Source organism: Hetaerina americana, unplaced genomic scaffold (assembly GCF_022747635.1).
Source record: "Hetaerina americana unplaced genomic scaffold, ioHetAmer1.1.p SCAF_2, whole genome shotgun sequence".
NCBI lineage: Eukaryota > Metazoa > Arthropoda > Insecta > Odonata > Calopterygidae > Hetaerina > Hetaerina americana.
In genome coordinates, this window is record NW_027286763.1 from 82,124,507 (window position 1) to 82,148,313 (window position 23,807).

Here is a 23,807-nt window from a genome sequence, read left to right on the forward strand (position 1 = left end):
ATCAAAGGCAGCTAAAGGAAAAATCATGCAGCCCCAGATCACAAATTAGATTTCACCAACCACAAGGTCATTGCCTGATAATATACTGTAAAACCAGGATGATACGGGAGTGGAAAAAAATATTTAAAAAATTCAGTAAAGATCAAGGACAGAAGGTCAGTGATATATGACCAGCTATGTTATTTTTTTTTTAATTCCTCCACCTACCATCCCCTAAAAATTAGGGATATTAGATGAGGGCAAATAACAATAATTGAACCCGGTCAAATTCTTAAGTTGGGGTGAAGAATCATCAGTTTCATCAAGGCAATGTGGAGATTTTCCCTAAACACATATCCACACATATTCAGGAAGCTGTGAGTGCAAATGGTAACGGCACTTCAAGCCAAGGCTAAAGCACCTGGTGAAGCTCTAAATGAACGTTTAGGCATATGTTCTGCATAATCCATGCTTCTGCCCTTCCAAGAATTCAGCCACTAAATGGGGACACATGGTCGATATTGCACGTGTTGTATCATCTATTTTGCCTGATAAGCAAAGAAATAGGGGGTCATTTACATCTGTTTTTCAAGTTTATTCTAAATTTTGTCTATTGATATATTTGTGCTAATTTGGAGGAAGACTTCTACTTTCCTATTGAATATTGTAATTTGAAATATTGTCTATTTCCCCGTGATGGGTTTGATCTAGCTGGCCAAATTTCCTGTGCAGAATCCTAAGAAAGATTCCTTTAGTGTCTAATGGGTTAAAAGGAAATTAAAAGATTTTTCTGAATAGATTTTTGAGCAAAGTGATTTGTTTTATGTATCATCTTTTTGGGTAGTACTGATTGCATAATTTTTGTTTTTTTTTTCAGTTCACAAGCCTGTCACCTTCCGATGTTGAGTATTTGAGAGAGCGGCAAGTTTGGTTGCTGCAGGCCATCCGCCCTCAAGCTGTTGGTCTTGTTGATGGCTTTGACTTGCACGACATGGTATTAGGCTCAGCACTTGGAGCATGGGATGGCCAGGTGTATGAACGCTTGTTTGCTGAAGCTCAGAAAAGCCCTTTGAATTCCCAGCCAGTGGATGAAGAATCCTTCAACAAGTACTTAAAACCACTCCTAAGAGCTAACCTGTGATGGAGTAATGTAATGCTACCGGTGAAGCGGTGTTCCAAGTGTTAATGGGCCATGTCCGTAATGTCTCCCAAAAATTTTTTTTTCATTCATAAACGTCGGCCATAATCGTGAACGATGCAGTCGTGAAACATCACAAATGTTTGTGAATGGAATAATAATATTTTTATAGCCTTTGGATTTCAAATTCATCCCTATTTAGCTGTTATATTTCCATGTGAGTGAGAAAACTATTTCTCCCTTTTCATCTCCCTTTCAAATCATTTCCATAAAGTCAACAGGGCATTAGAGACACTGCAGGCAACTTTTCTCGACTGTAACATTAGATGACTGGGAGCTGATCGTAAAACAAGTAAAACTGAGCTTCTCAAGGAAGAATAAAAAATTATCCATAATGAATATCCTGGAAGGCTGTTTATAATCATGTAGTCATTTACAGTGTTTTATTAATTGGTGATTTAACCTTTCAAGTATTGTGATTGGTATCTCATTGGGGGACCACGTATCCACAATGTAGAATATAGAATCGCCATGGGCATTTAGCCCTGAAACATTGTGTGGTCAGTTCCTGGAGCAGTAACATGGAGTTTTAGTATTTTCATGAACAGAGTACAATATTTAGATTACTTTTAAAATAGTTGTTTAACTTTAGTGGATTCATCAAGAAAAACGAAATTATTTATATTATTTTTTTTTCATTTACTTCAGATTAACTGTGATACCTCCTTATATAGTGTTCATTAAGGTTTTGAAAGGCATTATGGCTCAAAGCCTTCATCCAAGTTTCAACTCTGTTAATTTTTCTTCTTGTTCTTGGATGAGTTTCAAATGCCTTTTCATGAATCTATAACAAGCTTTAAATCCTTGGAAGGACTGACATATTATGATTACAATGCTCTATTTAGGTACCTCAAAGGTGAAGGGAAGTGGTTCCTAAAATTAAACAATGTGCTTTAAATTTTGAGGCTGGTAGGCGATTTGGAATCACAAGCCTCGTGCTATGATATATACTTAAAAAGCTCAAATTTATATGTGCCGTCCAAAAATGTTAGCATTTAATCAGTACCTACCTATGCTATGGACCTCCTCCATTGTTCTTGTTGGGGTAGGTATTGATAGAGTAATCTCCTTATTCTTCAATCTCTAACTGAGCATGGAGGGGGTGCCACAGTATAAATAAAATGAAATCAAATAATCCATGAATTGAAATTATATGAAATATGTTTAAGTAAATATGAATTCACATTTTTTGTATATAGTAATACTTGAATGAGTATGAATTTTGTGAAAATGATGAGGGAAAAATTCATGGTTGCCAGAAGAAATTTATGAAATGAAATGCATTTTTACAACAATTTGGATGTCGTTTATCTTTGTTAAATATACTTAATTGTCTCTAAAAATATAGTGGAAATTAATTAATAATGTTTATTCTCTCTTACCATAAAATGTTATTAGTGTTTCTAAAAATAGGTTGGCTCTTTAGCATTGTTAACTAGTTCCTATTCCTTCTATGAAGTCTTATATCTTTCTCTGCTCTTTTTTATTCTTTTATCCCAAAAATCATAATTATCGTAAACCTATGTCCCTGCTATTCTACTTTCATGTTTGAACTTTCATCACATTTTCCTTGAATCATATTGTTTTAAATATATACTGTCTGGGTTTGTTATGTAGGTAGCCACTTTAGATGGCCATTGATAAAAATCTTATTTAATCATAGGTAGCCATTTGTTGAAATATTAGTTAACTCTATGTAGTTGATCATAAAGTCTGTCATGGAAGTACTAATGAATACACGTACAGTACTCTTTTAAGTAATTGATTATATTAAATTCTAGCATGCTGGGGAGTTCCTCTACTTAACATATTTACTCTGAAATTGGTTATAGAATAGCTTCATTTTTCTGAACCGTAGCTTTATTAGAAAGGCTATGAGTACAATTTGAGGACATTTTTATAGAAGTTTGTATTCATTTTATTGGGGAGCATGAAGTGCCACATGCCTAATGATATATCTATGAAATAACTAAGAGGCCATTCTTGCCATTTATATTACATTAATCCCATTATTTTCATAAATTGTTATGCTTCATGAAAATTCTCATTTTAACCTTTTTAACTGCAATACAGTGCATATCATATTGCATAGATTCACCTAATTAAAGTTATAAATGAAAGTTGGTACTGAAATAATAAATTTCAGTAAATGCATTAATTTCTTGTATTTGTTTACCACAAAAATGATGCAATTATTTCTGTGCTTAGTGATATCTGATTGCATATACTTGATGCATTGCCATGTAATAAAATGTAAAAAATCGACTGGATATTCAATTTTGAACTTGTGAAAAAGAAAATGAATGCCATTAAATGAATATAAATTAAAAATTGTGGTTCACTCAAAACATTGTTTTGATAAAATTTTATTTCTTTTTTTTGTTATCTAAATTTTGAAATATATATTGTTAAAAATGAGAATTTGAATTCTTCTCTTACAGGTATTTATGAAATTTTGTACTTGATTTATTTTTGCAATTTGGAACCTATCAAAAGCCCTTGTGTGAATTGGTGTGTTTTGATGTGCAGTATCTTTTGTTGGACTGTCTTAGATCACTTTGTGCAATATTTTAACCTTTCACTGATCACTCTCACTAAATGTGAGCACTATCACTTGATTTTAGTATTGTATATCACATTATAATGGTGGAATTGTTAGAGGAATTGTTTATTTTTTATAGAAAACTTGGGTTAAAGTTATTTTTTTATTGTTGATTTACTTGGAAATGATTGAATCTTGAGGTGTATGGCAATAAAAACTTCAAGCTAATTTAAGTTTCTTTTATTTTTCAATTATAACACCACTGGAATGAAAAATAATTAAACAATGCCTACGTTTGTGGTGCATTATCAATTAATGTAATAATCCTCGCCAAATTAAATGCTACATAAAAGCTCCGGGAAAAATGTCTTTGTTTTCATGCCCTAGGTATTCTTCAATTAAATAAAAAGTTTTACGTATAAGTCAAGTAGCGATTTAATTCTTAAACATTTTCAAGGAAATGTATCTGGCCTCTTGGGGTAAATTATATAAAACATTTCAAGTGAAGAACATCAAATGACCATTAAGGTTTTGTCAGGCCTGCAGTCTGGTGAAACCAAATTTCGGTCTACTCCTTGTGATGGTGAATGCTTTCAGCTGTAGCAAAAGAATTAAGATTTTCTTTCGTGCTGCATAAACATTTCCATACAGACTGTGAAGACTTGTGATACCCAACTCTGAAAATTTGGTTTCAGTACTACTTATAGGGTAAATTAGGAATAATCTTTATATGTAGAGGAAATCGTGAATAAGGTAAAAAAGCTGAGTACTATCAAGGAAAAATGGGAAAATATCAAAAAAGGGATATTGAAAGCCACAAAAGAAACAATAGGATCTGATAATGGGAAAAGAACAAGAAAACCAAGAATCACGGATGAGATGATTAGAAAGATAGATGAGAGAAGGCAATGGAAGAATGCAAGTACAGAGTAAGGCATAAGGAAGTACCAAGAGTTAAATAATAAATTGATAAGAGTAAAAAATAAAGCAAAAGAAGCATGGTGGAAAATGCAGTGCGAGGATATGGAATGTTTGCAGAGGAAGGGTGAAATTGGTGCGCCTTATACAACAAGGTTAAATCATTATTGGCAGGTAAAAAGGGAGGATCTGTGTTAACAATTGAAGATAAGTCGGGTAAGGTAATATTTGAAACAGAAAAGATCCAAGAGAGATGGATGGCATATATAGAAGAACTGTATGGTAAAGAACAGTATTGCCGACAAGGTTAGACATAGAAAAGGAACAAGACGTAGAGGAAGATAGCTTATGCTCAGGCATACTCAACCCAGAGATAGAAAGGGCATTAAGAGAGATGAAATCAAATAAGGCCATAGGGGTAGACAATATCCTGTGGAACTGCTAAAAGGTTTAGGAAAATGTGGGAGTAAGCGTCTATATGGACTGATTCGTAGTATCTTTGAGGAAGGAAAAGGACTGTATTTGGCATCGAAGATATAACCTGTATAAATTGAAGAACAAAACAATTATCTGACCGTGTAAACGTTTTGAAACTTGGTAACTGCTGGACAGTGTAGAACGGTTTATTTTGTGGACAGAAACAATATCATAATATTGACAAGTTATAAACAAATATATAAAGAAAAGTTGACCTTATATTGACCTTCATGAAATTGTTGGTAAATAGGCAGTGTTATAATAAATGCTGAAATATTCATAAATATCTTATAAAATTTAATCTTTAAATTATAATAACTTCTTTGCTCCTGAACCATAATTGTGTATTTAAGATGAACACTTGAAATGAAGGGTACATGCTTTATTGAAGATAATAATATCATTATTCAAACTACCACACTTCCTGAAATTTGATAAAACAATGTCTTTAAACTTATTCAATTAAAATTAATCAATTTATTATTTTTAAAGAATTTCGTAAGCTTTGTATCTACGTATATATTTTAAAGGTCAGCATGTGACCGTTAAAAATAGCGCCAAATACCACGGTAGCTGTTTCACATGCAGAGACAAAAAACTAACGAAATTATTAAACGCATAAAATTTTATAATTTCATCTTGCGGTCAAGGTCGCGACACCGTGGGTTCGTTACATGTTACAATATTTTATTGTCATTAATCGTTAAGCAGCGTCTATAATTTAACGTGATTATGTTGACTTATAATTGAATAAAATTTTTCAAAAATATCAAGTGGTTAAAGTCCACGTCGAATTTAAGGCGATTGGAAACAGCCGTGCATTGCGTTTTGCAGGCCCCATTGGCTTCGTGATAATCTAAGAAATTTCTGTTCAGCATCGCGATGCCCCCAGCTGCAGCTCCTTTAGCGAAGGAAGTCCCTTTGCCTGAAGATGAACAGCAGGTGGGAATTAAAACCATACTTCTCGGTGCGCCGGGTTCAGGAAAGGGAACCCAGGTAATTTTGCTCTTTACATTTCCTGTAATACGTGATTATTTTTTAAGCATTTTATTGATATCAAAATATTGACCACCTTGGTATACAAAAATAGGCAATTAAGCTCATGCAGAGATTTTATGTTTGCCATTTATCTACCGGAGACATGCTGCGTGCAGAGATAGCATCTGGATCCAACTTGGGAAAGAATTTGAATAAAATTTTGAGCGAAGGTACGTATGGCATAAAGTCGTTTATTATTATGCTTGGTTGATGATTGACTGTATTTAGTCGTGTTCAATTTTTAATCTTGCAACCTGTGGGAATACAGCACTGCATCCTAGAGTTTTTGGTCTGAAATGTGTTCTCTCTCCACAGGCAAATTAGCAAGCGACGAGTTAGTAGTTGATCTTATAGACAAAAATTTAGATAAACCAGAGTGTAAAAATGGATTCATATTGGATGGATTTCCCCGGACAGTAGTTCAGGCCGAAAAGGTAAACTATGTTTTTTATTTATTTGTTAATGTGATGTTCCAATGTGTAATATAATTGAACTTTGTATTAGCTTGTATCATTATTTGTTGTAATAGTGATTCGGTGTAAGCCAAAGGGAATTTTTTTGTGTTCAGGTAAATATAACCACACAGACTATAGAAAATGTATTCATTTTCGTTTTTAACTTGTAGCATGCTATCTTATCTCTAAATTTAACTGTTTGAAATATTTGTAATTTTTCCACCGAAAGTATTTTTTGTTGGGATTTTTGATCCCAGCAATTTGACTGTTTCCATGGCTAGATCGTACGACAATGATTTTTCAGAACTTGCATCTGGGAAACTTTCAATGCATACGGTGCATTTCTAAGTTTAAAGTTTCTGTTTTTTACTTTCAGCTTGATGATTTGCTCCGGAGACGAAATTCAGCTTTAGATGCAGTAATGGAGTTTTCAATTGATGATAAATTGCTATTAAGACGAATAACTGGTCGTCTAATTCACCCAGGAAGTGGTCGGTCATACCACGAAGAGTTTCATCCTCCAAAAAAGCCAATGACAGATGATGTAAGTTAATGCAATTTGGCGTGATATTTTAGTTTGACACTCAACACTTGACGATCCATTTTTAAACCAAATTTACTGTCTAATATATGATTTCATAAAACTTTCTTCAGAAAAATTGGAGCATCTCCACTGCCATTTCTTCAGAAGCATTAGATCATTTCAAAGCTGGCTTACAAAATTGTACAGTGCCTTTGAGTTGAATGCCACTCTAATTTTTTTTTAAGTTCACTCAAATATTATCCAACCATAGCTCTGTGCTCCTTGACTGAAATGAGTGTAGCATATTCAAAAGTAATGCCATCTAAATTTACATTTGGCAAATGCATTAGGAGGTCAGTAGTTGTAATTTACCATGTTGGACTTAATAGAGATATTATTTTTCTAATAATTGGCATTCTTCTCTAAGCATATTTGGCCCTATGCTCTCAATATCTATTTTCATTGAAAAATTAGATCAGCATCAATCCAACTTCAATGGAAATCGTTAATATTGGAAATTTATTAGCAAAAATATATTTTATCACGGAAAAACACTGATGCTATTTAGAATATTTTCAACTTTATATGAGAATATGATCAGTTTTGTTACACATGCTGCATTTTAAAGGTAATGTTGCTCTCTCTGTGCGAAAGTATTACCTGTGACTTATTTCCTGTGAAAATGTGGCATCTTTGGCAGAATGAATTTAGTGTATAATCATATTACTTTTATCTGGTACCTCATGTAAGGTTGCAATAGATTACTCAGAATTTTTAGGAGTTCATGAATATGCTCAACAAAGTAACATTTTGGCTAGAATAAGCATCTTGTTGCCTTAAAGTGAAACCGATTGCATATGTTTTTATATAGTGTTGAAAATATTATGCTCGACACTTCTTGTGATAGATGTCTCATTCAATACATATTATAACTGGACTAATGTTTTTTTGTGCATTTTAAATGATTTGATAGGATTTCCAGCAGCATGGAATATGTGAAAATATCAAAAGTAGACTATTTAATACTAGTTAAAGAAACCCAGAAAAGCCAAGGACTTTTATTCAAATTCTGAAGCATTTTTGGACTAAGATCCACAAAAATATGCCATCTTTCCATTATTAATGGCCAAAAGATACGAAGTAAATAAGGATATTTTTCTTTTCCAACGGTTTAATTTTACTCTGTAGATATGATAATGCTGACAGAAGGTTACTTCCAATTAATTTAAAATTAATGGTAGACAGTGATTTGCTCATAAATAGATAGTTAAATTAGTCTTCAAAATACCCCATTATGACAACTAAATGCTTTCTAAGATTTCTTAAATATGGAAATAATTATGCCTACAAATTGAAATCATCAGTGTGTAATGAGCGACGTGTAGTAAATATTGACAACATAAAACTACTAAATTCATTTTTTTATTACAATTTTGTTGATAAAATTAGGAGGTATTATGAGTGGTTCAGTTGGGTTTGGTAAATGAACTGTTCATCTTTTCATTATCTGTTCGCCATCCAAATACTTACTCAAATACATGTGGCATTTTTTGGACACACTGTATGTGATGTTGTAAGGTATTTATTAACATTTGTTGTTTTTTCAGTTCACCGGTGAACCATTAGAGCGCCGTAAAGATGATAATGCTGATGCTTTGAAGAAAAGGCTGGAAATATATCACAAGATGACCGAGCCCCTTGTCCATTTTTATGCTGCAAAAGGTAATTAATTACTTTCAGTTGCCTCGTATTAAAGTTTGTTCCAATTGATATCACCCGTGATTAATGCTCTTTGCCTGTATATACTTTTTGCCTGTATAAATTTTTTTAAACCTCTCTAAGTACTTTAATCTGTCTTTACACTTGCTGTTTCATCTTATCATGATATAGATAAGGTGGATGCTATCTTTAAGGTAATATTTGAACAAATAGATTAAGCATGTAAATAAAGTCTGTGTTTGACTGTACTGGCTTTACCTATAAGCTTCTCATCCTATCATTGAGGAGAAAATGGTTCTTGTATTATTTGAAAATGTCGGGAGACAACATTTTTGCTTGAGACCAAATGAATTTCAAAGAAAATTTCAGAAAGTAGTGTTATCAGTTGATGGGTCAAAATATTCATCCGAGGCATACCAAGTTAAAAAAGGCATCCCACAAGGCTCAACCCTTGGGCCACTTCTCTTTCTGATATACATCAGTGACCTACCTAACTGCTTACAGAATAATGATGGAATAATACCAGTGTTTTATGATCATGACACTAATGTAATAATATCAACACAAACATATCCCAGCCATGTGGAAAAATCTAAGTCTGTCACACTTGCAATATGTCTTGTACTTACATGTCAAAAGCACGATTTTCACTTATTTCAGAAAACTTGCAAATTTCTTCCATATCATCCTGTCCATGCATGCATACTTCTTCTGTTTCTGACTTATCCATGGATTGCTTCCTAAATGCTCTTCCAGCCACGATACTCCTGCTGTTCATCATTTTGAGAGTCTCCAGGGAAACATTCACCCACAGATTTTTCCATCCACCCATTCCTCGCTCAAACTGTTCATTCTTCTCTCTTATATCTGTTTACTGATTCAACTCTCATTTATTCCCTCAAAATGACCAAGCCTATGTAGAACACCTCTTTCATATTTGCCATGTTTGATGATGGCATATAAGACACCTATTTTCCAAATTGTATGGTTAAAAAAACCACCTGCATCTCATGTGAAGGTGCGAAATTTCATGGGTTTGAGTTCAATGCTGAATTTTTTTTCAGTGTTGATAGTCAGTTACTTATTTTGATGCAGAACTATTTATTTTGATTATATTTATGTATATATAATATTTATTATTTAATTGAATAATGTTGTGGTTGAGATAGTTATTATTAAGGTTATTACTGTGATGTAACTTGAATGTCTTTGTGATCACTTCTGTGATGTCGAAAGAGGTGCAAGCAACATATCGAACCAACTTGATTGTATTGTATCACAACTGATAGAAAGCAGTGTGTGTACTCTTCTTACTGAGTGGAAATATTTTGTTTTAAAAAATTTACCATTGTAAATTACTCATGCTTTTGCACGGACTGTGGAAACTTTTTTCTTGTTTGTGCCCCACTGAAATGAGAGTGCATCTTTTATGCCATTAATTACAGTATTAACAATGGTGCAACCAGTCAGCAGTCTTTCATGACCCACAGATTCCTAACCCTCCCTCTATCTCACCCATTTTACTAGAACACTCCTGTAATAAATGTGGGGAGAAGTATGATTTTAGGCATAACCATTATTGATGCCTTAAACAAAAATTCATTTCTTAATGTGCACACTCCTGATGATATCAGCCAACTCTCTGCTAATTCGAAGAGCTGTGGGGGAGATGCCATGACAGTTACTTGAATGGAGTTGTCGTCATAATGACTTTTTTGCTGTGTAATTTCTGTATTTTGGGAACCTTTCTGTTGGCATTCTCATGCATTAAATCTTCTTATCTGAGTACTCTATTCTAAGTATAGGTGTATTTACTCTCAATTACATTCTCCCTTTTGTCTCACTAAAGCTATCCAAGGTTTCCTGTGAACCTTTTGGGCTCCCAACCAGCAAAACTGCATCCGCAACATTTAAAAGTATGGTTTCGTTTGCATCTTCAATCATTACATTTATCTTTTTCATCTCTCAGAAAGTTTATCCATGTATACATTAAACAGCCATGGTGGCTTAGTCAGTCACTTTTGGTCCCAGATTCGACAACTGTTTTAAGTCATTTGTTCCATCGCAAAAGTAATTTTTTCATTAGTTGGAGTCAGTTACAGTTTGAATTTCAATGATTTGGTATGCGTTGCAATACTTCTTGTTTGAAGTCAACATAGAAGAAGAATCAAGCAAGGGCAATTTTGTCTCCATCCTTTCATTAGCCATTAGTTATTAAATGGGCTATTGCATAAGTTATATATAGATCTAAGAAACCATTATTCTAAGCTTTACTATTAGTTGAGAATGTCAATAATTTACATTTTTGAATTTCTGCAGTATGTTTAATTTTGAGACTTTTCAGTAGTGGTGTCAGAACAATAAAAAAAGTTTTCTTTGGACAACCTCCGTGATGCATTCGGTAACTGCTCATTCACTCCATATTGTTTTGAAAAAGCTTCACAACTTTCTTCAATTTACCCAGTCATATGGCTTATCCAAATCAACAAATGCTCATCAATATTTCTTTTGAACCCATGCAAATCTTAAATATGTGCTGAGGAGCATATATGAATTGAAATGAAACATGAAATAGATGTCTGTGTGTAAAAAATTATGTAATAAAATGTTGAATTTATGCATGCATATTTTTATAAGTATATATGTATGCACATTAAGTAGTTGTTTAATTATTACCCTATTTGATTACATTGGAAGGAAAATACATGTTAAATGTTTACAAGTTTTCCATATTTTAACTTTTGTTTTAAGTATTAATTTGTAATAAATTGTATTTTTCAGGAATACATCACACCATTGATGCTTCTAAATCATCAAGTGAGGTTTTTGATAATCTAGTCAAGAAGTTTACTGCGTTGAAAACAAAGGACAAGGTTATGTTTATTTAAGGGTAGGTAATATTTAGTCTGTGAAGTGATATCATATTTAAAATTTCTTTCATCAGAGTAGGTAATTGGTATGGTCAATTTCAATCCACAAATTATTTCTTAAGTTACCATCATATTTATCCAAACATTAAGCCTTGGATTTATTTATCCAAGATGTGCATTTTTTGACCCCTTTTTTTCTTCTATAGATGTCTGATTTCCCATATTCATATGAAGATTCAAGCTGAGAGCAAACTCATTTAACTATCCAGAGTAATTAATTAGATTTCCTATTTTTGAGAGGAAAATAATTAATTGTTTCATTTAACATTCCACTGTCGTGTGTTAATAATTTGATGAATTAGTAACATCACAAAGTCAAACTTAAATTTTTGATTCTTCAGTTGTGATTGAATGTTTAAAGGTTTTTCATAAATGCCACTAGAAGTGAAGAAAGACCCTCAAATTCTTTACCTTTGTTCTCTATGGTCTCACCGTCTGTCAATTCCATGGCATACCAATGATGTTGTGGTGTCTCCTGCATCATTGATCTATGTCACCCCAGCAGTAAAAGTTAAATACTTGCATAGTTTAATGTTTTTGAAAATTCACTTATAGCTTAAGGGTCACTAAATATTTTGTAATTTTTATTGCAGGTGTATTGGTGGATTGGGGATATCGACTAGGACTCTTTGGTGTGCTATGGTCAAAAGAAATTTAAGTCAACATAGTTGACAAGGGATAGTTTAGTTTGTGGTTTTGCAGAATTCAACATGCAGTGGTGGCATTGAGTCAATTGGTGTTCAGGAAATAAAAATGTATATTTTCTCTACTGATGTTTTTTTTTGGTAACTTTATGTTGACCCTCAATAGTATTTTGGACGAAATGTGTAAGGATTATTCTTAATAATGCCATTTGTAATCGCCCTCTGGAGATATCAAGTAAAAACTCCTCCATCATTTTATTATAATATAAACATCTAGTTTTTGATCACTCCAATTACCTTTCACAACTGATGTTTGAATTCCTACAAGAGTGAATACAATAGCAATTAAATGTAATAGCAGTTATATGATGAATACAACACCCCATGAAAACAAAAAAGGTTAGGAACAGACAGGATAGTCATTTTTTATGGCTCTCACTGTGAACTTGTAAGGTGCCAATAAGCGTGGGTGGAAATTTTGCTATTATTTTGTTCAATTTCTTTTTAATGTGTGTAAAAATGATATTGATGTGCTCAATCAGTGACTTGTATCCCACTTTTGAGGGGATTATTGTGATTGTTAATATTTTCATGGCTGTTTGTACAGGTTAACCATATGCTGTTAGTTAGCTCTTAATAAATACTTAAAACATCCTTAACTGTGTTTATGTGATGTTATAATTATGTAATAGGTTTGAATTCTGATGCAATACCTTGACTTTCGATGGGGACCTGAAAACTATAATTTATTTAATGCACTAAAAATGGGCAGTTATGGGCCTAAACTGTGGATAAGTAAATGTGCCTCCACCCGGTAGACTTTGCGATTATCTTGGATGAAGTGGGGAATCATGAACTAAGTAAAATATAATACATGTTTGTGGAAGCGTCATTCTCCTTCCAGGAATTTGTCATGCAAGTTGTTTTGTTAGCAACAGTTTCATCCTCAGGCCTGGAGACATCTTTATGTGGAAGTGATTGAGTTTTCAGTTAAGTTCAGAAGGTTTTTATTTCACGATGGTAAAAATATTATAATCTATGAAAAGGCAAAATGAACCATAATCCCTGATTCAGGCGCAAGGTTCTCTTAGGGGTTTGAAAGAAAAATCTACAAAGAAGGTGGCAATTGTGAAGAGACTCCTTTGACTGCTGTGGATAGGATTTGATTGCTAGACTTGAGTTCTCCTACTAGCTGTTCAAACTTCTAGTTTTGATCTTCCCGATTGTTTCTAATTGGGTGAGATCTAATTAATTAGTCAAATGTTATGTTGAGAGCCTGTCCTTATGCTTTGAGTTCCCCCGTATTCATTTTAATGCTCATCTTTTCCTAAAGAGCCATGAGAGAGTCACTCCTGATGTGCTTCACCATATTCTTCAAATCCAAGTGGGAAAGGGTTTGCAATCGTTTGTTCCTTCCTCTACCCTTTATTTTCCTTATTACATTCCTGTGTTCCCCCAAATAGTATGCGCTTTGGCTGCAATGTTCCACAATCTTATATCAGCAAAAAGGGAAGGTCGACAAAGGTCTTTTAGAGGCTTCGATAGCAAAGAGATGTGCGGACTGATGTCACACTTGAATGAAATACCAACACAAATGATCGATGAAGGTAAAATGGACGATGCCAGTTTGATAATAAAGTCAGATTCCGGAAAACTATTGGAGTCGCTGTCTGCTCGAGTATATCATGTTAGAAACATGTCACTATGTGGCATTTGTGACTTTATTGATATTTGGTCCTGCCAAATGAAAAAAAACATTCAAATTTGGTGGAATAAATCAAAATGATTATTATTACAGGTGAATTAACTATCAATTTTACATGAACAAAATTACAACACTGTGAGAAAATACAAAAAGGCTTGTGCAAGCTGAATTATAAAGGTTAGTTGAAGGGCAAGAGACTGGCCATCATTGAACAATCAGAGGTGGTGTTTGAAAGAAACCAAAGAATGAACATTAAAGAAAATTATAATTAAATTTGAAGAAATTCTACTTTCAGGGTTGCAGATGGCGTTTCATGATAGGAGGGAATTCAGACCAGTCCCAAACCACTGTTTTAAGTCCCTAGAATGTTGGTAATGTTTTATATTTTTGTATATAGTATCATTATCCCTCAAAATGTTTTGCAATCATTTAACATTTGTAATGAAAGATCAGGATAAAGTATAGAGCACATGCTACAGCTCAAAAACCTTTTAACCAGGTTTTTTAAAATAAAACATCTCATACATGTTTGTATAATAATATTAATTGTGGCGCAGGTTATATTTTACTTCACAAGGAACTCACCACACACATTCCAAAGAGATAGGTTGCATACATTAACTGAAGTGTCCAACATTTAAATTCCTATGTGCTGATTTAGGTTTTAATTTTTTATACTAAATGCAGTGTTAACAATTTATTATTATCAATGGTCTACTATTTTTTTGTTTCTGAAAAATATGGCTTTCATCCACATGATGACGTTCAACGTCGAAACCTGGGTCGTGTTTTTAAATAAAGTGTGTGGAATTACAAAGTCAATTATTTCATTACATTTCAATATGTTATGCAAATTCCATAAAGTTACGCCTGAGACAACAAATTTCACATGAATGTCTTTGATTTTTGTTCCTTGACTTGGATGTGTAAATTAAATTGCAATGCTGTTTGGGCAGAAGGAACTTTAGTTTCCTATTATTTGAATCAGTGATTTCTAAATCTTTTTCATGTCAAGAATCCAAACTTCAACTAAACACAAAAATTTAATGTAACCCAAAATGAAAAATCCATAAAAAATCCTTTGGGAAACAAACTTATCAGCTAATTTCATAAATTATACTGCCTCATTTTGCTCTAATTTACCGGCAAATCGTGAACAAGGGTTTTGGGATTGTCTGTCAAATTTATTTTAACGGAAGTGAATAAATTTATTCACCGAATGCCAAATTATGAGGTAATGTAAAATGGCTGATCTTGCTACAATAAAAATATTGTAAACATATTTTTTTAATTAGGTCTAATGCACTCTGATCTGACTTTATGCAGTTGCTAAGGTCTTCAAATGAATATTGCCATGTAGGTATTTACCATGAAAAATTTCTCACTGCTGTTGCACACCTTTAAGGATATCCCCAGCAAATAGAAAAGCCAATTAAAAATTAGATTTATATACAGATACTAAACCGTTTACACCTTTAAAATTATTCTGTTTTGGAACTTGTAAATAATTTGCAGGTGGACTTCAAAAATTTGACATGAAAACTTGGTTCCCATAGAAACGTCATTAAAATATTTTATAAAATTGAAAAATGTGTTCTCACCTTCTGTATTCCTATCAATAGTATTCGTAAGCATGATATAGAGGTGCTATATGTCATATTATTAACGTGTAATGCCAAAAAAATAATTCATGTGGTAGGTATTGACGATCTTACTCAGTATAATTTGAAAAATGTTGTGAACGTAAGGCAAGTTGACTACTAGAATCGAACAGTCAAACATTTTGACTGTAAAGTTTGAAACGAGAACTTCTATATTGGAACTATGGCAAAACCAGATAAAAAGTCACTTAGGATATTCAGGCACTAGCAACACATTTAAACAGCGTAGCTTGTTTGCAAAACTATCGAAACGGATGTTTGCGTTCTTTGCGAAATATTTCTGCGGTTCTGATCTTTGAACGGGCGCGGTCTGGGCAGTGCTGCCATCTTCTGTGTATTGGGCGTATATTTGTGAAAAGAAAATATGAAGTCAATAAAAAAGGATCCCTGCAAGCTGTATGCTTGCCGTATTCAGAAGTGCTTAAAAGGTTAGTATTCATGGAAGTACACTCTTGCACCTAATTATTTAAGGCGATAGACAGAATTTTAATCTCAAACACAGCAATTGATTTGTTCGAACTTTCATTAATATGTTGTGGAGCAAAGTCAAATAAGATGTTGCGCATTTTTCAGAGAACAAGTTCAACGAAGAAAGCTGTAAAGACGTAATTAATGAAATGCAGAAGTGCTGTGACAAGTGGTTTGATGAGTCTCTTTGTTGTTCTGGTTTCAAGAAACCCGCACAAAAGTGAAGAGCAGTTTGGCATTGAGAAGTATTTGACCGTAGCTCAAGTTAAAATTTGAACCTTCATCGTTTAGATGCACTGGTGAACATTGCTGAAGAGCCGCGCGTGCACTTAATAAAATTTATTTACTTAGTTTACCTTGAGTGAACTTTAATTATCCAGTGACTACGGATCTGCAATGGATGACGACTTTAAGCCTTGGAAGCATAAGAAGCTTCCACGTATGAGTAGAAAACCGTTAAAAGAATATAGCTGGGCTCAGAGAAATCCCAGGTTATTTATTTCATTGTTCTCCACCGTTTGTCTATTGACATTTTTCAGCCGACCATTATACGACGCCTTTTTCAGAGAGAGTTTTGAAGGTCCTGTTGGTGTTCCAGTAAAGCGTTCTTAAGTGGGTTTGCCGTGAAGCCGCACCGGTTTTGTATTGACTTGTCTATTTGCATAGCTTATAGTAGTACAAAGTGGAAATAGATTTTTTCCTTGAGAATAGAATTATCCTTCTGTCTTGTTATCAAGGAACTGATGGAGGCAGTTGATAGAGCTAAGGGGCGTATGCTCCGTCTTCCCAGGCTTCTTTCGCTATGTGCTACGGAAGGAAATGCTTATGCTTTGTGTGTTTTATCTGCTCATGAAACTGGAGGAGCAGGAGGAACTGGAGTTATGCACGGGAAATGTGAAGCAGAATTTCAAGCTCTTAAAAGATGTGCAGTAGAGGCAGCGAAGAAAGCAGGGACGAGAATGTAGTACTTTATAGCTGAAAGTGTTACTTAGTGTGTTTAGCCATTGCATACTTGTGTGAGTTATTCGCTGATTTTGCATCAAGTGGTATTTTCATATGATTTGAAAACTGAATAAAAAAGTGGAACATCGTCGGTACCCTACCTATATGCTGTGCTACTGAGAGATAACTTATTCTAGTAGTTAAACGATTATTACTTACTGAAAAGCTGTTCCCAATTTAATTCGCGTTCTTTGTTGGTTCTTATTAAGCCTACACAATATAACTTACTCGAGGGCATGGGTGAACTGTAATTCTTGGGACAGATGTAAGTTATCAAGGGTTAATATTTTAAGTAGATTTTTCATTACCTCCAAAATGAAGTTGATGTACCACTTCTATTTGGCGTTATTATTACGCCTTCTTTTAGTGATTTATGGTGAGTGGCAGGATGCTAATTTCAATGTATCTTATACTGATGTCGATTATCACGTCTTCACTGATGCTGCACGTTACATGTCATCCGGTGGATCTCCATACCAGCGCTCAACATATCGATATCCTCCGATACTAGCTGCAATATTATTGCCAAATATCTGGGTTCACAGATCTTTTGGCAAAATATTATTTGCTACGTTTGACGTAATAGCTGGTGGACTTGGGGTGCTGATGTCAGGGTGTACTCAATCAAAAATCACCCTCTTCCTATGTCTCTACAGTCCACTGAATGCAGTGATTTCTACTCGTGGCAGTGCCGATTCTTTATCATCAGCATTGGTGATTTCATCAATAATGGCTGTTGGCCAAGGCCATGTTGTTGCAGCGGGTGTTGTTTTAGCATTGGCCGCTCATCTTAGAGTTTACCCCATTCTGTTTGTTCTCCCAATGTGGCTCTCGCTCACTGGAGATGAGGCTAGCATTCATCCATTAAAAGCATGCCCTCAAATATTATGCATTAGAAAATGGCTTAGTTTCATTTACTCCTTTATTACCGAGCCTCAACGCTGTTATTTTTTGGTTACATTCATGTCATCTCTAGCGATTCTAACCACAGCATCGTATGCAGTGTATGGTCATGAATTCCTCCAGGAGAGTTACCTATATCATTTTACTCGAGTTGATATACGACATAATTTTTCTGTTAATTTCTATATGTTTTTGCTCAGTGGTAATATCCTACCATCCATAATTTCATTTTTACCCCAGCTAATTGTTATAGTATTATTAGGTGTCAAGTATGGCACCAGGAAGGACCTTCCATTTGCTTGCTTTTGCCAGGTGTACATATTTGTGGTATTCAACAAAGTGATAACTGCACAGTACTTTATTTGGCCCCTATCAATTTTTCCCATTGTCACACCCATGCTTAGAGGAAACCAAAGGAGTAGTTCACAACTGGGTGCTAATGATACAGTGTACTCTTGTACCTTAAATAAATTCGTTTTGAGAGTTGGCCAGTGGCTTTTATCTGTGGCCTTGTGGCTTTATAGTGCTTATAATCTGGAATTTTTAGGACTGAACACTTTCTTTTACATCTGGACATGCAGTTTGATGCTATTTGGAACCAATGTATTCATTATCAAAGAGTTGGTCAAATGCTATGATTGTAACACAGGACGAAAAGAATTGCTCCAACAAAAGTCTCAGTAGTTTATCTAATTATGATACCTGAATGCATGCAGAATTTAGCATAACATGGCTTCCATGCCTCGCTACTCCTGATATTGTGTGTGTTTTTGCGGTTTATTAAATTGGCTATGACAATATATTCTTAATAAACTTATTCCTTTTGAAACTACCACTCCCAGAAAATAGTTGGCAGATCGTTGTTGTCCATATTAATTCAAATATGCTTTGCGAATAAAATTTGATTAGAGGAAACAATAGGTGTGGTAGTTTAATGGGTTAAGCATTTGGCTACTCAAGAGAGCTTGGTTCTAATTCAGCTTTGAACTGGCTTTGTAATTTTTCAACTGCTAGATCTTTCTGGGAAATTGCTGGTAGTGCAGGGAAAGGAGCTGGTCCACCTCTCTGGAATGTATGAATATTGCTTACCCATGGGCCAGGTGAATTACCAGTGCTTATACAACAAACCGACGGTTGATTACTGTGGTTGGTAGATGTTACAAGACTAAAGGTATTCTTTGATAAGGTTGTGTCACGAAATTTTAAGGTGATAGAGGAAATCTGTGATAGGTCCATGTGTGACACTTGCATTACAATGTGATATGTATCCTCTTTCTTGTGGGATCCCATTACTGATTGGACCCACCTTGAACTTATTGGCATTGCATTAATCTTTCTTGATGCACAGTAAGCTTACCACAACATTCTTACTGTCAACCATACTGTATTTTGGAAAATTGGCATCCATTTGACTAATTTTTTGTTACATTAATTATTTTTGTAGTTTCCTAAACTTACAATCGGTTAACATCAACTAGTCTATGTCAGATAGTCATTCACATTACATTCATGGCTGTTATGGCATAGCATGTGGTTTTTTAAGCATTTAAAAATTCTATCGAAGCGCATTGCATTAAGAGGGTACTCAAATTGCCAACTTTTGCGGGTAAATGTGGAATGAATTGATGTTTTGGAGATGGAATTCAAATTAAAAATGTTTTGCCTAAATAGTGCACATGGCAAAATGTGTTGAGCAGTCAATGGAGTAGTTCACATCAGCTGGTATGCTGAACTGTGTAGCATTATACATGTTTCTAAAACATGATGAAAAATTGTGAATGTTATTGATAATAAATTTTCCAAAATTTTATTTTTTTATCCTAGAAGTATATTTTCCCTCTCCATATTGTGGTTACCCTACAGGAAGATATTTTTTGATCATGATGGTCATTCGTTCTGATACTTTCTGATTTTATGTGTAATATACAAATGCCTATATATTTTAAATAAGATTTTCAAGGAAGCTGATAATTTTATTGGCAATGCATTAGCAGAATAATAGACTGATATAGGTATCCTATTGGTATTACCTACATTACTTGCCTCTTCAGATGGAATGTTCCTTAGGCTGGGTTGCTTGACAAAACCTTATTGGATGCATTCGATATAGCAGGCTATAATGGCCATGAAAATAATATACACTGGTTGCCCAATGGCCAAATTTTCACAGTAATAATTTTTATTGGTTCCAGGACATGTGGTTTACATGTATAGAACAGTTCATATGATGGTCCATTTTTGAAGTTTAAAAAGCCTAATGGAATGGTGTGAATGGCCCCAAACCTTGATTCCATATTTCAGTTGACTATTTATGTTTGATATTATTATTATTAAGTAATCTACCGGTTAACCACGAAATAAATATTTTGTGACTCCTTACAAAACATAATCCAGCAACCTACTCTACATCAAGTCCCTCTTCATCTCTCTGTACTTCATTCCTCCCATCCAACATCCTTATCCTGTTCCTGCCCTTTCCCCCGTTTGTCTAACATTCTCCCCTCTATTACAGTCTTCGATATCCCTCTACCGATCAACACTCTCTCGATCCACATGTTTGATAATAGACTGAATTTATAGTGGTGTTATCAGTTAGTGCCTTAATCATTTTCTGGAGGTGGAATACTGAAACCCCTTAAGAATATAGTTTTTCAATATGGTTTTTCCAGGATGGAGACTTATGTGCATACATACCCAAGATTTAGTTACAGTGGATGAACCTTACATTGAACTATTCAATCCTAGGAAGGAAGCAATTATTTTCCTTTGATGGGTGTGAAACTATAAAAAAGTTGTTTATTACTATTTATGTGGACTCAGTTATCATTGCACCCAAGGAGTCAATATTTCCTCAAACTTCATCAATGTTTGAAAAGATTGGAGGCATTTAGATGTGTTGTGTCATCTGCATTCATGAACAGTGTACCACTGCTGAAGCAAGTAGGAAGGCTGTTAATGCATACAAGAAAAATGAGAGGACCCAGAATGGATCTTGGAGGGACACCTTTAGCAATTGCTTATGGCTAGATGTAACATAGGAACTTGTAATCTGGAGTTGATGCTCGCGGCTTGAAATCTGCCTGTTAAATGATTGTATCCACTGATTGGAATTTCCTAAGATGCCATATGTGCTAAGTCGTTAAAATCCCATAATCCACAGATCCAGATGCTTTTCAAAGATCATAAAACAATCCTGTGACATGGTTATCAAGTACATGGATAAAATCATGTACAAACTTGGTTGTAGCAATATCAGTTGACCTTTTTTGCATGAAACCAAGCTTGAGTTTTGGAAAGTATAAAATTATGTTAAGAATAGCTTGTGTAAAAAATGTGGAAAATACAGAGAATAGAAATTGGCATTCATTATTTCATCATTGGGGTCTCCATTTTTGTGAATTGGAGGGACTTAAGTTAATTTTGAAAATCTCTAATGATAATGGCCCATTGAGCATGTTAGTGTTTGAGTTATTGCATTACTGTATTTGCATTTCCTTTCAAAATTAAGCAAGGTATACTGTCATAACCAGTGGAGTGTTTTTAATAATTTAAACTAGAATGCTGTCAATTTCTTTCTTGGAAGTGAGATAAAGAAAAATTGATCAGGCACAACATGTTCTACCATTTACAATATTAAAGGGAGATAGCAGATTGTTTAAATTTTGAAAATAATAAGATAATTTTAATTTAGTCTCTTCATTAATTTAATTGTTCTCTTATCAACCAAAATGTGCTTTAGATTGAAGGTTTTATTAAACATTTATAGTGACTGGGAATCATTAGATTTTAATTCACATTCAATGACCATCTTAGTTTGGCGAAGAATTTCCTATTTCTTGAGTAAACCTTGGATCCTTATTACGGAGGATTATTTCACAATGTTAGAGGAAAAGAAACATCAAACAAGTATAAAACTATGCTAAGAAAGGTAGACAAAGGGTTAGGAATACAATGGAATTGCATTATAATCCTAACTATTTGTTAACTATAGTTTGGTAAAGTTATCACCCTCAGTGTGCACATATTTTCATATGTTACTTCAACACCAATCCTGGGATTGTCTTTTTAATTGTTGCATTTAATATGACGTCCTTGGATGATGTGTCGTGATGAGCATGCTCCATGTAAAGAGATGTATGCTATGAAAAACCGGTGAAATAAAATCCAAGTGGCTTTGTAACTTTTGGTGAAACTATCCATTTTTTCTAACACTGTCCCAGTCTAATTACTTTCCACTATCAACTGAGTATATAATTTATAGCCTTACACTTACATATATTGTTTTTGTGATGACAACAATTGCATATGTCTGGTGAAATAAAATTCCTACTTCACAATTACATATTTATATCAAATTGGGCTCTTTCCATCAAACATTTGCAAAATTCCATGACACATAATTGATATAGTTTAGGTTAAGTTTATTACTTAAGTCCATTTTTTTAACCTCCTTTTGTTGGTACTCACCATTTATTACATTTTTTTGGGGTTCTTCTTGGTACAGTTGTTGGGATTGTCTTTTTGTTGTTATATGAGGCGAATGCCAGCTGAGGTCATTTACAATATTGGGGATAGGTGGGTAATTTGGTAGAGGTAGGAAAGTGTTTTGAAAAAGGGTGTAGAGAAATCTGGCAGAGACATTAGATTGCTATTTAATTGAAGACACCAAGGGGGCCACAGGTTAATGTGCTATCTGATGGATGATTTACTGATGTCGCTCTCCACATGGCACCCAAGTAGGGTGAAAACTTCTGTAACCACTAGAATTCAAAGCCAGTACCCTAGTTTTCACATCAACTAGATCCTTTTGTGTTGTAAAAAGATAATGATTGCTCTGGGAACTGATATGAACAAACTTAAGGTGATATACAGAGTTGATACCATCATTATCCTTTGATATACTAATTAATAAATAAAAAATCATCTGAAAAGTGTTTCCAGTAATTTTTTTGTGCAAATACACAATTACTGTGAGGATATTTATAAAGGATACACACAGAATGCAAGAGAGCTCTGGGACAGAGAAGTCTGTTAATGTTGGTGCTGTAAGCAGACTGGGGAATGCGACTTGGGCAGGATAAAGGGAAAAAGCCAGAAGAGCATTTCATCAAAATTCTCAACATCTAGTGAGGTGATGGATATCTTGTCAAAATCAATAGTACATATTGCCAAGCATGCAAAATTAGGAACAAAGTCAGAGATTGAGTTTCAGGATCTGATTGCTAAAATAAATAATTAAATGCGTGTTTTCAAATATCTTCAGTACTGGCCCTTTATTCACCTTTGGAAATAATCTGCCGACTGCTACTAGGATGTGGGGACATGCTATTAATGATTGACAGTTCAATGTTCCCACGTGTACTCAGTTTTGGAGGTCCATGATGGTGGCAACTGTCAATCAATGATACACTTCATATAATCCCAATGGGAAACACCCCTACAGTTGCACCTTCTGTAGAGTTGCCAGCAGTGGTTAGGTAAATTCCACAGTGGCAACTCAATAGAGTGGGGCACAGACTTTTCTGAAGAAGTTGCCTTGATGATTACCAAGTGAGCATTTGAAAACTGAAGTTATCTTTCGATATTAAACCATGATTATAAACATTATCATGGTCATGTTTCTTGCAATAAAATGATTGATATAG

The 23,807-nt window shown here is 34.2% G+C and overlaps 4 protein-coding genes across 7 annotated transcripts in view; all 4 read left to right on the forward strand.

The window, feature by feature from the left end:
* Positions 1–3,947, forward strand: part of ACOX1 (acyl-CoA oxidase 1) — a 39,773-nt gene extending 35,826 nt beyond the window's left edge. Inside the window, exon 13 of the mRNA XM_071585475.1 lies at positions 857–3,947. Coding sequence (XP_071441576.1) covers positions 857–1,120 — 264 coding nt within the window. The 3' untranslated portion in view covers positions 1,121–3,947. The remainder of the gene's footprint in view (positions 1–856) is intronic.
* The window catches only part of Ak2 (Adenylate kinase 2), a 177,488-nt gene extending 164,411 nt beyond the window's left edge, over positions 1–13,077 (forward strand). Inside the window, exons 1-8 of one of the 4 annotated variants that reach the window (XM_071585477.1) lie at positions 5,671–5,779; positions 5,990–6,110; positions 6,205–6,322; positions 6,468–6,586; positions 6,984–7,151; positions 8,738–8,852; positions 11,631–11,739; positions 12,373–13,077. In XM_071585477.1, the coding sequence (XP_071441578.1) occupies positions 5,697–5,779; positions 5,990–6,110; positions 6,205–6,322; positions 6,468–6,586; positions 6,984–7,151; positions 8,738–8,852; positions 11,631–11,737 (831 nt within the window). In that variant the 5' untranslated portion in view covers positions 5,671–5,696 and the 3' untranslated portion in view covers positions 11,738–11,739; positions 12,373–13,077. The other 3 variants (XM_071585479.1, XM_071585480.1, XM_071585478.1) reach the window with 3 other exon arrangements.
* Positions 13,078–16,136: 3,059 nt separating this feature from the next.
* Positions 16,137–16,653, forward strand: LOC139688063 (cx9C motif-containing protein 4). Its single transcript, XM_071585484.1, has 2 exons — positions 16,137–16,217; positions 16,363–16,653. The coding sequence occupies exons 1-2, from the start codon at positions 16,154–16,156 to the stop codon at positions 16,479–16,481; spliced, it is 183 nt and encodes a 60-aa protein (XP_071441585.1). The 5' UTR covers positions 16,137–16,153; the 3' UTR covers positions 16,482–16,653.
* A 219-nt stretch (positions 16,654–16,872) lies between these two features.
* Positions 16,873–19,980, forward strand: PIG-M (Phosphatidylinositol glycan anchor biosynthesis class M). Its single transcript, XM_071585483.1, has one exon. The coding sequence runs from the start codon at positions 17,575–17,577 to the stop codon at positions 18,844–18,846; it is 1,272 nt and encodes a 423-aa protein (XP_071441584.1). The 5' UTR covers positions 16,873–17,574; the 3' UTR covers positions 18,847–19,980.
* Positions 19,981–23,807: the final 3,827 nt, after the last annotated feature.

Excerpts from the sequence above, each read along its gene's own strand:
- PIG-M (XM_071585483.1), top strand. The coding sequence starts at position 17,575 with ATGAAGTTGATGTACCACTTCTATTTGGCGTTATTATTACGCCTTCTT.
- LOC139688063 (XM_071585484.1), top strand. The coding sequence starts at position 16,154 with ATGAAGTCAATAAAAAAGGATCCCTGCAAGCTGTATGCTTGCCGTATT. Across the intron at positions 16,218-16,362 it reads TATTCAGAAGTGCTTAAAAG|AGAACAAGTTCAACGAAGAA; the intron begins GTTAGTATTCAT and ends CGCATTTTTCAG.